Source organism: Cheilinus undulatus, linkage group 19, assembly GCF_018320785.1.
Source record: "Cheilinus undulatus linkage group 19, ASM1832078v1, whole genome shotgun sequence".
NCBI lineage: Eukaryota > Metazoa > Chordata > Actinopteri > Labriformes > Labridae > Cheilinus > Cheilinus undulatus.
In genome coordinates, this window is record NC_054883.1 from 29,392,277 (window position 1) to 29,406,659 (window position 14,383).

Sequence of the window (14,383 nt, forward strand, 5' to 3'; positions counted from 1 at the left end):
ACTTTTTATTACTTTAAAACTTTTAAAACTACTGACAGATGCAAAGGGAAACAAATAGCACTGATTTATTTTACAATTATCATTAATCAGTATCACTACTTACCATTATTAACAACATTTAGTATTATTTGTATTTTTTATTATTTATTTCTCATTATCTCATCCCCAATTTTATTATCATCATCTATTTTTATTATTTCCCACTCTATTATCATCAGAAATGTTGTTGTGTTCATAACGCTTTGGCACATATGCTCATGTGTGTTTAGCTTTGTCAAAATTAAACTTAAAATCTATTATTTGGGTAAAGCAAGCTTCTTAAAACAAAATGCATGGGAAAATAAAACCTAAACTTTTTAAAAGGAGGATACATTTAGGGTTGAATTTCATCATCTGGATGAATGAAGCGTTTGATAAATTGCTTTGTATAGTTTTTAAGGAAGGAAAGCCTGAGATTTGCGTTCTCATTAAAAATGGTGTCTTTGTAAAACAGGCAGTACTAATGTATGGTATATATGGTATTTGTGGTACACAGCAAAAACTGGAGTCTCGAATTCTCAGTGTTAAATGTTTCAGTGTTGATTTTAACACTAAAAGTGTAATTTTAACTCCATTCAGAGTAAATGGCCTTAAGTGTTGGAGTTATTTGATAGTGTTAATGTACCAGTGTTAGTCCAACTCTGTAGAGAGTCAATTGATCTAAGCAGCTACTGCATTTTCAAATCTGGGGGGCAGAGTTTTCCCATCATGCCTTTGTGCAGGGTGTTCAGATGTGTTTCAGATGTTTTAGATGTATTTAGATGTTTTTCTGTATTAAAATGTTGCAGAGATAACTGCTGGGATTCACTTGCACATGTTTCTTGAATTATGTTAAGGGATTCATTTTTTGATGTTATACACTTTTGCACCACGAGTGTAGCTGTCTAATAAGTTGTTCATCTCTTGACTGTGGTGGAGTATTTTTATTAAGACTGGAGAGAGTGCAGTCTGTCAACTCAGGGCATGTTTCATCTCCGAGTCTGCCTCATTGTTCCATGATTACCTTAAAATACCTCACATTGCAACAGCTCAAAAGTATGAGGTGGCAGTCAGTGGTATCAGATGTACCTGATTTTCAATACACATTTTTATTTGGAACATGCATGTCTTGTTTTTAGTTATTAAATAGGTTTGTGGGAGAGGGGCAATGGTTATCCATAATATTCTACACCCACTGGAGTTAATCGTGTAGTCCGCTATAATTAATTTTTTAACACTGACACTAGTGTAGAGTACTTTCAACACTACTCAGTGTTCACCAGCGTAATTTTTAAACACCATACAGTGTTGGAGCAACACTGGTCCAGTGTAAAAAAGTAACACTTTGAAAAGTGTTAAATTAACACTCAAAAGTATGGACACATATAAACACTTATCTAGTGTTAGATTTAACACTCTCAGTGTTAATCTAACACTGGCAATTTTGCTGCGTAGTGGGTGTTGGCTAGAGCTCACTCACTCTAGGCTTAAGATGGGAGAATGCTCCAACGAAGAATCGGCCCTCCCTACTGGCTCTATCCGTTCAATCCTTCTTTCGTGTCTCCGCCGCTCCTCTTCTTCCTCCTCCTCCTAAAATAACAAAAGAACAAGAGAAAAGAAGGGATGGATAATCAAATGACTGCTGTAGCAAAGACTAAAAACTCAGACTTTATCATTATTTCAATGTGGCTGTACTTGCATCTCCTTTACTCTTACTTTTAATCCAATTACCTTCAGGAACAAGTAAAAGGCTCAATTCTAAATCAAAGGAGATGTTTGGTAAAGCAGAGCTGCAACAGAAACATCTCTCTCTTCTTAAAACTTTAGTAAATGTAGTAACAAAGTAGCTCTGATCGATTCCTCCTTCTCTATCAATCAGGCCTGGCTGGGATTGTGCTCTGCTGTCTGATTTTTTTGTGCGGTCTGTTCTTGAGTAAAGGAAAGTGGTTACGCCTGCTGTCATTTGTTTCTCTTACTCTCTTCATTTCATATACTCGTCTTCCTTCAGGCCCATTAGGCAGCGAGGCCGGGAGGCGGGAGCTTTTACAGGCAGGCCAGACGTCTGAGGACTTAACTAGGCTCTGTGAGGAGACAGAGCTGCTTCATGCTCTCCTTAATGGGGGATGAAATCTTTATCAGAGCTCTCTTTATGGGGATGGTACAGATAGAGTCGGGCACTTACATGCAGCGATGACATGCTGCACATAGGCAGGAGACATATTTAATAAGACAAGGTTCAATTTCAGCTAATCATACTCTGCTGATGGTTAGTTACAGGAAGAGCTGGAGCTTCATCAACAAGCAGAGAGGTCGCTTTCCGATTCTGCTTCTTTGTTAGTTGCTGCTGATGCTTGTGCGTGTTTTTCTCGGAGTATGTGTGAGCTTGTCAGCACCCAGACAGCGCGTCGTCTCCTCGGGAGGGTCTGCTGAAACGCTTTGTTACCCGCTGCTATTTCCCTGCTCTCACCCCCTAACCTCCCTCTTTCTCTCCCTTTTACTAAAATGTCAAGCACATCCAAATAGGTCCTGAGCCTTTCTGCTTTCTTTATGGAAATGGATTCAACCCTTTTCAGAGGCCAGGATATCTTTGGGAACACACAGGCATGGTAAAGATAGACTGAGTCCCTTTTTCATTTATTTGAGTTGGAGGGTTAGGGGGAATGAGGGGGGCCCTTAAGCGACCTCATCTCACCCCACCTGTCTGCTTCCCCTCTCACACCCCTCCAGTATAAAAATGAGTCAGTCAGCCAGTCACCTCGGCTTTTAATTGCATGTCAGCTGAGGGCCCAGGTGCCTTATGGGGCCTTTTCTTCAAAAAACCTTTTATGAAACCACCAGGGAGGATTGTCTGGGTTCTTTGAATGCACATATATGATTTGCCACCTTTTGAAATCCATAAATAAGACTGGAGGGCAAAGAGCACAGAGGGTAGATACATTTTAACAAGAATGAATGAATACAACACCATATTAGGACCCAAGATCAAACACCCCACAAAGCATGGGTATCTTCCTTCCTGACGGGTAGAGCCTTGGTAGTACAGGTTTACCGGCACATCTCTTACAAAGTCATTCTTGATGCTGGGGCTCATCAGGGTACGTACGGCCCCAAAATCATTCTCACCGCTACGTTCTCCTTAGCTAAAGAAAAAGGTTGCATTGCAAAATGCCTAATTTGATGCAAGAGAGGCTAGGAATAGCCTTCAACGAACACTATGTCAATTCAGCCACCAGGGGGCTTTCAATCCCAAAGTAAGAGAAGGTGACAAATAAAGGCTTCCCTGCTCAGCTCTGCCCATCTTTGGTGCTAAATTCTTGTTCTGAATTGAGGACTCTGTTTAATTAAACTGTCCCACATAAGGTGTATGCACTAAACAGTAAACCACTGTTTTCATTTCACGGATGAATTTCACATAATCAGGGAGAAAAGTTGTTAAAAATGTCCTTCTGAAGTATGCTTCAAGATACCCACAAAGCATTCTGGTGCAGCACTAATCAGGAAGGCCACTTTTAACAGCTTTTCTCCCTCATTATGCGAAATTCATCCATGAAATGAAAATGTGGGTTTAGAGTTCAGTGAGTCCACCAAACATGGGGAGTGGGTGTGAAGGGGCATGGAGTCACACCTTACATCCATCAATCTGCCATTTAAGCAAACCCAACAAGCATATCTTAACCTGCATTATATTGGTTGAGCTAAATTCAATATCCTTAAGGTGACATTTATGAAAGTGGCCCCACTATCCTCATTTATTTATGTATGTTGCCCTCATAGGGAAACGTTTGGAATTCCCTGTCCTAATGAATGAAATAATTAGGACCCAAGCACAGACCTCTAAATCAGGACCCTATAGAAATTGCTCGAATTATTCTTTTCATTGTTGTTTACTTTATTCTTTCGGGGGGCCTTAACATGCTCAAAAACCCACCAAAATTTCCAGAAAATTCTCCCCCAGTCGAAATTCTGGTCTGACAGTGGATGGTTGGTACACATATGTATCAAGTTTAGACGGACAAAAAGTATCTAGCAGCCATCCTCTAAAATGTACAGGAATTTCACTTCAGACACTTACAAATCAAAGTTCACATTTTTGAAAGTTGGCAGGCTGCACATTTTTACGAACTAGTCTGAGAAATTTTATCTGATTGACCCCAGATTTTTTTTTTTTTTCCTCAAACTAGACAAGATAAAGATCTAAAATTATCAAAAGATTGAGTTTTCAATGATGGCAAGCATTTCAAACTAATGCCAGTTTTACAGGAAGTAACTCATACCAAACATGTACCTCTGTACCTCTACACATTCTACGGTTAATTTTACGGTTTTGCTGTGGTACCCCCGACTTACAAAAGGAAGTGACACAATTGGGCCATTCCTTTATTCCTATTACTGAGTTGAACCCATCAAACTCAGATTTTAATAGAAAGGCTATAATATGCATCCACAACAATGATACGTCATTTTATTGGACAACTTACTGCCAATGGTGAGCACATTAATATCTCGCCATTTTTTACAGGAAGTTGGCCTCATCCTAACATGAAACATCTGATTTGCTTCAAATGTCACATGTATGATCACTGCTTGCCCCTCAACACATGTAAAACAATTTCATGGTTTTGCTGTACATGTCAGTGGCACCTCTCACATAATATGTCCTATAATTTTTGAAATTCACATGATAAATATCAGTCCTGTTCCGATCACCTCTACACCTCTGTCATTCTGCCACCTACTGTAAGTGCACTATGCTTATTATTTCGAATTTAACGGCACACTAACACCAAAATACTCCCACATACCAGTCAACACACTCAAACAAGTGCAGGTTGCAGCCCTAGTTGGCTTATGTGACTGTTGTTTATGGAAAAAAGTATTTGACTGGGGGTGTAATGTTACCTGAATTTGAAATGGGTAAAACACAAATGATATTAATTCCTGGTTCAACAGCACAGGGACAAAGCAAAGGTCTTAAAAACCTAGTACTAGAAGACAGAAGGTGAAATTCAGCAGGTGAAATATGAAAATAATGCCGAAATATTTACACACTTTCAGCACATTTGTGCATTAAATTTATGACTGAAGATCTCAGGTTTATGAAGCTTCAATTCTTTATAAAAGTGTTGATTACTCAATAATTCAGAGTTGCCTAAAAACTGTACAGATTTTGCAATAAAAAAATAATTTTCACCACCTTGCTCTGGATGCACAATGGCAGGATGAAAAAGCTCAGAAAGAACTTTCACATTTAAATCCCCAATTGTTTCAAATTCTTTCCAGGGACAATATGTGGAATTTTTTGGTTGTGGTTTGTAAAAGCTCCTTCATATCACCGGCTTTCTCCTGAATGCATTCTTACAAAGCGGCACCTGGTCACCAACTTTTAATGAACCCAGTCCTCAAACTCACTCTGCTGTTTGGTGAAGGCTACACAACTACTACTCAGAGTTTGATTCTTGCAGACACTGCCACACAGTTCTAGAGAGCCATAATGATTTAGAGCTACTGCTATTGAACTCTGTTTATACACATGACGATACCTCATGGGAAAACATGATACGAATTAGATTAATTGTAGCAGTCTGAGTGCTTGACATGAGCATATATACTGCATAAAAAGACTGCTTGAAAGCCAAAGGAATATGTTGACTAAAAATATATTTTCATACAAGTAGGAAATATGATCGAGGCAATACTGCTTGACATCCTCGTCTCATTAGAGCACGGAGAGATCTGAGAGTCAAGGTGATTCACACTGTGTCATCTCAGGAAGTGACACGTAATTAACTTTGATAACAGCAGCTGTAAGCAACAGCCTCCTGTCTGTTAGTTTGTGTCTCCCATTTCTTTAAATCATCTTTCTGCTTTAATGTAAAGAAAACTTCCCTGCTGTCTAAAAAATGAACAATGAAGTATCTGTGAGTTTAAACAGCAAGTGGCAGGACTCTTAACTGCAGCAGGCCGAAAGCACAGCAGCAACAGCAGTGAATGTGACAGGTAGCCTAATATTACCAAAAAATGACACTAGTAGATATCAGAGCAGTGCCAGAGCAAGCTGGCATTTCTGTTCAGGAATATGCCAGACAAATGGTGTGAACACCAGCAGGAACTGTGACAATGACACAACAGAAAAAAAAGAAGGCCAGTGATAATAAAATGAGAGCTTTCTGTTTCATGGAGAGGTTCAGAGTGAGTTAGCCATGGTGAAGAGATGATAAACTAGAACTACCACACGAAGAATATATACTTCTCTGAGCTACATGAAGGCTGAACAGTAAAAGTTCAAGAGGAAGAAGACATGCCTCCAAGTGTTCTTGAGATATCACGTTCTAAAATTGATAAGCATAAGGCCCAGTGACATTGACCCTTGACCTATGACCTCTAAAATACTTTCAGTTTAAATCTTGAGTCAGAGTGGACATTGGTGCAAAGTTTGATGAAAATCCCTCAAAGCCTTCATTAGACATTGTATTAGCAAGAAAGACTTGGACAGATGTTCGTCAGACCAAATGGATGGACAAAAACATGAGACAACATCCATCTGATTCAGATTTTGACTTTCCATGCAAGATATTCTGTTGAGCAGCTGAACTACTTAAGTTATAATAAAATGTTACCATTTTATAGTCATTTGCAGGATTTGTTTTGCTGTTATAAGCACTGATTTAGTGTTGAGCAAATTCGTACTCGGTCATACTGTCTGTAACATTTAACTGGAACAAATAACACATCAAACTATAGCAACTTGTTGTTCTTTGATGAGATTAGCAGCTCTGTCTTTTTTGTATTCATTCCAGTTTGTCAGACACTGTCCAAGCCCTTAAAAAGTCTGCATTAACTGTACTGCTGCTTTCAGCTAAATGAGGTTAACTATTGTCCAGTTTGATGATCTGTAAGTTGGGTCAGGTTCAACTTGGTTATGCTCAGCAGAATGTGATACCTTCAGCTGTAACTGGGTTGAAAATTTTCAGCTAACACCATGGCCGCCCATAAGGGGATAAAGGGGAGAGCTGTCTGGGGCCCATTAAGGTCAGCAAAACAATTTTACAATTATTTAACTTTAAAATATGAAAAATATTTTTAAAATATGTTAAAAGTGGTAAAAATGGGTTAAAAGTGGCAAAAATAGGTATAACAAAAAGTGAAACGTGGTTACAATGGGAAAAATGGGCATTAAGTGGGGAATATTGACAAAAAAAGAGTTAACAGAGAAAACAGGTGGAAAGTGGCAAAAAAATGGGCTAATAAGGGGAAAAACAGGCAGAGAAACTGGTAAAAGAGTTTAAAAGTTGCAAAAAAGGCTTAAAAGTGGCAAAACTGGGTTAACATAGGCAAGAAATTAGCATGAAGGGGCAAAAATCAGTCAAAAGATGCAGAAACAGGCAGAAAAAAGTGGCACAGAGGGTGGCATCTTCAAAGCAAAAATGGGTTGATGTAGCAAAAATGTGTTTAAAGTAGCAAAAATGTGAGGGAAAAAGTGATGAAAAGGGGTTAAAATGTGGAGAACAGGTACATGAGGTTAAAAACCTGATTGAAAGTGTGTAGAATTTGAGAGAAGTATAAATATTTGTTGCAAAGTGGACAGAAAAAAGTGGTTTAAAAGCTTGAAACACTTTTCAGCTCCAAAATTAGCTTACTGTCAGCTAGTATGCTAGCGCCCATGCTACTATTTCAATACACATGAATTGATATCATCAATTAATCGCTCCTATTCACTGGGTTGTTCAAGTGCCAAGCCAATTCTGCAGGCAGGCCTGATACAGCCACTGCTGCAAATTGCATTCAGAGTCATAATATTGGCTGCTGCTATTCCTGCAGAAAAGTCATTCTTTTTATCCAGTCAAAGCAGCCATGGTAAGATCGTCAACAAGTGGTAAAATTCGGGCCAAAAATCATGAAAAGGCTCGTTTGCTAACCATAGATAGGCACATACAGTTACAATGTGATGTGTTCAAGGTCAGGTTGAAAAAATGGCTATCAGATGAAGGGGAAAAAAATAGGTTTTGAAGAGAAACTTGACTGAAAGCAGTTGTTTGGAGAAGAAATGTGTTTATTTTCCCAGTAAGGAAATTAGATACATTAGATACTGTGCCAAATGTTAAAGTCTGAGGTTAGGTGTCGCTATGGTGAGTGAGCCACATGACAGCACCATTGGGTGGGACGATGGATTAAAAGAACCCCAGCCATGCTCAGGATGTTCTTGCATATTACCAGGGGCATAAGGAAAAATCTGTTTAAAAAATGCCATAGTGGATATAGTGAGTGAGCTTGGCCAAGGGTACCGTGTACAGGGTACTGTTTATTACTGTAAAGGTATTCTATTTCTGTACTAGAAGTTGGGACTCAGTGATATCTTGAATTGTTTTGACTTTATCTGTAAAGGACTGCCTTTTTTGGCAACTTTACATCACTAGTTTGCCAGTTTTAAGGGTTTAAATATTCAGTAATCACTCTTTTATCTTCCATCGGGAAGGTTCCATTCTCAAATTTTAACTCCAACCTTCAACTGGTACTCAACTGAAAACAAAAGATTGACTTCTGACACAGGATCCCTAAGGCAAAGCTTTAGCGGCTTCCATGGTTCAGTGGAGCTGAAAAGGAGTTTTTCTACCAGCAAGGCCATGGCCCGGACAAACTAGACAAATACAGACCACTTGTCAGACTGAATGTGACATACAATAACCTTTTTAGACTGACATTTAATGCAGTGGAGTCATTAATGGTAACCTTCTTTCTACAGTTACTGGGTGTTGAGTCATTATTCGAGGGGTCAGTGTCTCCTTGTGTGTCATATTCACTGCTGGTCTGCTTGCTGTCTGTCCCCGTGTCAGTGTCAGAGCTAAGCACTGAGCGACAGCAGAGGAAAGACAGAGGTTAAGTTTACATCCATCTCTCTGCCCGTGTACTCTTGTGTGTCTTTGTCTCCTCATCATTCTGAAACTCCCCTTTCGCCCTCTCTTAAAACCTTCCATTTCATCTTCCCTTGAGTGCTTTTAGCACGCTGTTGATCCCCTGGTAACCAATGTAGTCAGGGAGGCAACATGGCTTTCACATCTCTCTCTCTCCCTCTCTCTCTCTGCATCCCTCCTTACACTCTCTCTTTGCAGTAGAACCTGATCTGTGGCCAAAAACCCAACAGCCTCTCGGACAATAAAAAGAAGAAGAAAGGGGTTATGGGCTTGGCCATCGGACAGCCGCAGCATTAGATTATTGAGACTTGTTTAAATAAAGGGGAGAAAGAAAGTATCAGAAAAGAGAGAAGGGAAGGAGAGACTTGCAAAGTGCAGAGTCTTGTTACCTTCAAATGGAGAGACATGTAAAAGGAGAGAGAAGAAGAGTGGGGAGGGTGGGGGCTAAAGGTAGCAGCTGCTCTGAAGGGAATACGCTGCACTCACTCATAATGAACCCCACTGCTGGAGGGTCGGGGCAAAGGGTGTGTGTCGAGGAGCTGTCATCCTCCATCAAACACTGTCCTGAAGGAGAGCTACTGTAAGCATGAGTGTGAGAGCCTGAGTGTGTGTCATGCCATTAGCCATGGGCAAGTACAACATGTAGCTGTTAGGGGAAAAGGGGGTAAGGGTTGGGGACTCCATCCTGAGCCCTTCCCAGCGTCAAGGGCTTAACAAGGACGGGCTCAAAGGTCACAGCGAATGGTGTGTTTCTGACCACCACCCCTCTTCAGGGTGGAGCTCCTCATCTGTGTGACAGCTTCATGTGCAGAGCAGGCCTCCCTGTCAGACGGTGTCGCACATGTACCCTTACAATGGGCCGTCTGTTCCCGGCAGAACAATGAGAACCAAAGAAACAGGATGTAGAAATGTCTCAAGTTTAACAATATCCAGTGCTAGTGTGAAAAAATAAAGGAAACAAGCAATTTAAGCAGAGCATTTAGCAAAATGGCTGTTAAAATATTTACAAAGTCTGCCCTCCCTCCTGATCTCGCAGGATGAAAATATGAAACATTAATGGTGCAAGGTGACATACACCCCTTATGGTAACATCACACCAGCCAAAGGTAACAAACGATGGCAACATGTGAAAACAATCTTGTTTTCAACCAGAGAGGAAAAGAGAGGACAAAAGGCTTTTCTACTTCGTCGCAAAAGGTTAAAGCACCATAATTGCACCCTCATTACCTCTAGTAATGTAATTTAACTAAACACTGTACAACAGACAAGACTAAACAGAACTTCACAGTACAAATGTATTGCACAATGGCACTGACATGCAAAGACAAGCTGCTGCTAATAACTCCTAATAGTCCAATTAAAGTCCCTCCGACCTCGCAATGTAATAACCAATACTTCTCCATTTTAACCACAGTCGGTCTTGCTGTTTTAAATCAGTCGTCATAAGAAGCTTTATAGTATTGGACACTGAGGTTTTCCAGATATATTTTAACAACAGTCACTCCTTAATCATTTAGGGAAGAGATGCCTTAAATTTAGCTAGGGTTGGGGTTGCAATATGAATGTTCTCTTCTTGAGTTCTATCTTAAATTTACCACATCAAGATTTGAGCAGTGTCGTTCAAATCCCTGAGAGAAAAAAAAAAAAAAGTATTCTGACTCTTCTGGAAGAGATGGCTGGAAAACAGGTCAGCATCAAAGATGAAGTTGATGAAAATATGTTAAATACAGGGTTTTAATGCATGTCCAGCTTCAGTCTTCACAGTTGTCTGAATGTGTCCATTTATTAGGTACACCTGTCCAATTGCTTGTTAGCACATATAGCTAATCAGCCAATCAAATGTCAGCAACTCATTGTATTTAGGCATGTAGCTGTGGTCAGAACGACTTGCCCAGGTTCAAACTAAGCAACAGAATGTGAAAAAAAGGGATTTAAGAGACTTTGAACACAGCATGGCTGTTGGCGCAAGATGGACTGGTCTGGGTGTTTCAAAAACAGTTGATCTACTGGGGTTTTCACACACAACTATCTCTCGGGTTTACAGAGAATGGTCTGAAGAAGGGAAAAAATTACAACCAAAGTATGCAGAATACCATCTCCAAATGCACATGTCAAACCTTGAAGCAGATTGGCTACAGCAGCAGAAGACCACACTGTGTGTCACTCCTGTCAACGAAGACAAAGGAAACTGAGGCCACAGTTTATACAAATTCACCAAAATTGGACAATAGAAAATTGGAAAAATGTTGCATGGTCAAATGAGTCTTGATTTTAGCTGCAGCTTCCAGATGGTAGTGTCAGAATTTGGCACAAACAACAAATACATGGATCCATCTTGCTTTGTATCAAGTTCAGGCTGGTGGTGGTGGCGTAATGGTGTGGGGAAAATTTTCCTGGCACACTTGGGCCTCTTAGTACCAACTAAGCATGATTTTAATTCCACAGCCTACCTGAGTATTGTTGCTGACCATATCCATCCCATTATGACCACAGTGTACCCATGATGGCAACTTCCAGCAGGATAATGCACCATGTCACAGAGTTCAAATCCTCTAAAACTGGTTTCTTGAACATGACAATGACTTCATTGTTCTCCAGTTACCTCCACAGTCACTAGATCTCAATCCAATAGAGTACCTTTGAGATATGGTGGAAATGGAGATTCGCATCATTGATGTTCAGCTGACAAATCTGCAGCAACTGTGGGATGCTGTCATGTCAATATGGACCAAAATCTCTGAGGAATGTTTCCAACACCTTGTTGAAACGATACTACGAAGGATTAAGGCAGTTCTGAAAGCAGAAGAGGATCCAACCTGGTACTAGCAAAGTGTACCTAATAAAGTGGCCAGTGAGTGTAGTTTCACATGTCTTGTGTGCTAGTTCTGGTCTGTTATGTGCATTGAGGCATGGACAACACCATCTTATTTTAAACATATTACATCATTATCAGCTTGATAGTTTTCCCCTTTATTAACATGCTTTTCATTGGGTAAAAACAGTGTTCAACTAGAAGTTGTTCAAATGCATCCTGGATAAAACTAGACGGGTGTGCCAGCTAAGACTATAGTGCAGTTACAGGGCTTCCACAGATATAAAATTATCAGTATGTTAGTCAAACATCTCATGTTTGAAATGTTTATTGCAGCAGCTAAACAAACTCAGAGTATGGCACTCAGGCCCTGACCTCATCCCTCCCTGCAGATATGTTTTACATACATATTTGTGGTGTAATGAGAAAATATCTAGCCTGAGCCTGCAGGTGGATGCTGGGAGCTTGCTGTTGCTGTAAAACTTTCACAGTACTGATGCAGAGCAGCAGTGGCTTTGACAGAACAGAGTGAGAAATAGGACAATTTACAGTTTAAATAAACCCGCTTATTAGTAGGAGGTTAACCTGACAAATCAGATATATTGTGTCCATCGCACAGGATATATTTCACATTCATCTGGGAAACCTCCCATACAGCATGCTTGGGAAGGGCAGGACTTTAAAAAATGAGGTATTAGGCGTTAGCAGCCTAAGTAAGTTATGTAAGCTTGGTAGGCAGGCATTGTCTAAGTTTAGGAATGGTGGAGATTATTGGTGGATCAAATTCATGCAAAGGCCAGTCGGAAGAAGTACAAAAAACATCTCTGCCAAGAAAGGTTTTTAGTTTTATTCTCTGCTCCTCTTTTAAATAATGAAGTGCTGTCCAGATTTGATAAAACCTGTTGCTATAGCAACATCCAAGCCAGTCACTACACCAGCAGCCATTGCACAGGCTTACAGTACAAGTAAACCCTGCCCATAGCTACCCCATCATTCTCCTCAAAAGATGCTGATTGGTCTGGTCCATCCTCAGACCAGGGACAATGGTTTCAGAGTCTAGCCTTGCAAAACGGATCTGCATGATGACAGACCTGGAATCTGGCCAATCAATCCATCCATGGTTAGAGGATTCTTGATATGCCTTTTTTTGGTTTATCTCACACATTTTCTTAGATTAAAAAAATCTGCAATGTCTGCAGCAACTTTTTAGAGCATTCTTTATTCTCTGTGTCATCTTCAGTCCCAAACTGTAGAGATATGGGATCGTCACTGGTTGCAGAATCTCATCTCGATATGTAAAGTGAAGGAGATGCTGCCCCACATCATCACACTGTCTCGACCAAAAGATGTTACTCTATCAGTGCAGCAATCAGTATAGCATTCTCCTCATGTTCTTCACACTTTGATCCGCTGATCCAACTTTCGTTGGCAGAATCTGGACTCATTGCTGAACCTAACGTAATGTTAAGGTTCCAGTGCAAGTGTTGCCAACACCAGCGCAAACTGGCCTGAGCCGTCAGCCATATCGTCATGCAAACCTTGACTGCAAAATTATAGAAGAAGGCCTACAATTCCTAGTTGCTGACAGGGTGAGGAAATGGTCTTCTTGGGTTGTCATCTTCTTAGGATGCTCACTTCGCAGCCTGTCTCTGACATCCTCCAGTCGGCCTTCAGTTTGGAGATAGTACTAGGGCTCATTCCAAATAATGTTGTAACTTGGTTTTGCAGAGCACCAGCTTCAAGTTGCCCAATTGCATGGGCCCTATTCAGATCCAACAAATGTAGCACGCTGATTTTTGGAGGAGACACATTGCGCCCACTGTAGCAGGGCCCATACTCATGGGTGCCGGAAGCTCAGAATAAGCTGTTTGGCTCTGGCAAAGAGGATTTGAATTTTTTTTATAGGCGTAACCCACATACTCAGCTCTGCTGCTCATCCCACAAATGCATGTCCTTGCAAATGTAGCACCATGTAAAAGGGAGATAAACAGGCTTTCATGGTATAGGATTAGTTGTCAAGAAGAATTGTTAAAACAAAGAAAAAATGCACCAAACATTAATGTCCTCACTTTTTGTGCGCGGTTTATATTACCATTGTTCTATGTTACCTGAAAGTTGATATGATTTATGGAGCTATAAAGGGTGTATTGCTCTTGCATTGTTATATATTTGTCAAATCAGTTTGAAAACCCTGAAAACGTCGATCTTCTGGCTCATAAAATAATATTATCTGCATCATTGGTTAATGACGAATACTATTTGTCCATTTTAAATTAGCAATCTGCCATCTCCAAATGTTAACACCTTATCTGATAGCAGTTGTATTGTAGTCTAATAAGAAGGAACATGATATTCTGACCAGTCTTCTGTTATGGTCATAATGTTTAGAACAAAGTTACTTTTCTTCAATTGGAAACAAGAGAAAAGAGAAATCTAATCATTGGGACTCTAATTCATAACAGTACAGCTGCCTTCACCAGCTGCCATTGCATGGCGTTCTCAGTGTGGAGGATGACCCAGGCCTTGCCGTGGCAGCATGAATCACACATGGATTATTCTTCATGTTACAGAAGGCCTTTTATTCCTCAGATCCATCGCCTCAGAGAAAACCACCACCAGGACCAAATTATGAACCAAATATGGC

At 40.3% G+C, this 14,383-nt stretch overlaps 1 protein-coding gene across 1 annotated transcript in view; it reads right to left on the reverse strand.

The window, feature by feature from the left end:
- Window positions 1-14,383, reverse strand: part of LOC121527569 (partitioning defective 3 homolog) — a 604,468-nt gene that overhangs the window by 303,963 nt on the left and 286,122 nt on the right. Inside the window, exon 6 of the mRNA XM_041814583.1 lies at window positions 1,499-1,608. Coding sequence (XP_041670517.1) covers window positions 1,499-1,608 — 110 coding nt within the window. The remainder of the gene's footprint in view (window positions 1-1,498; window positions 1,609-14,383) is intronic.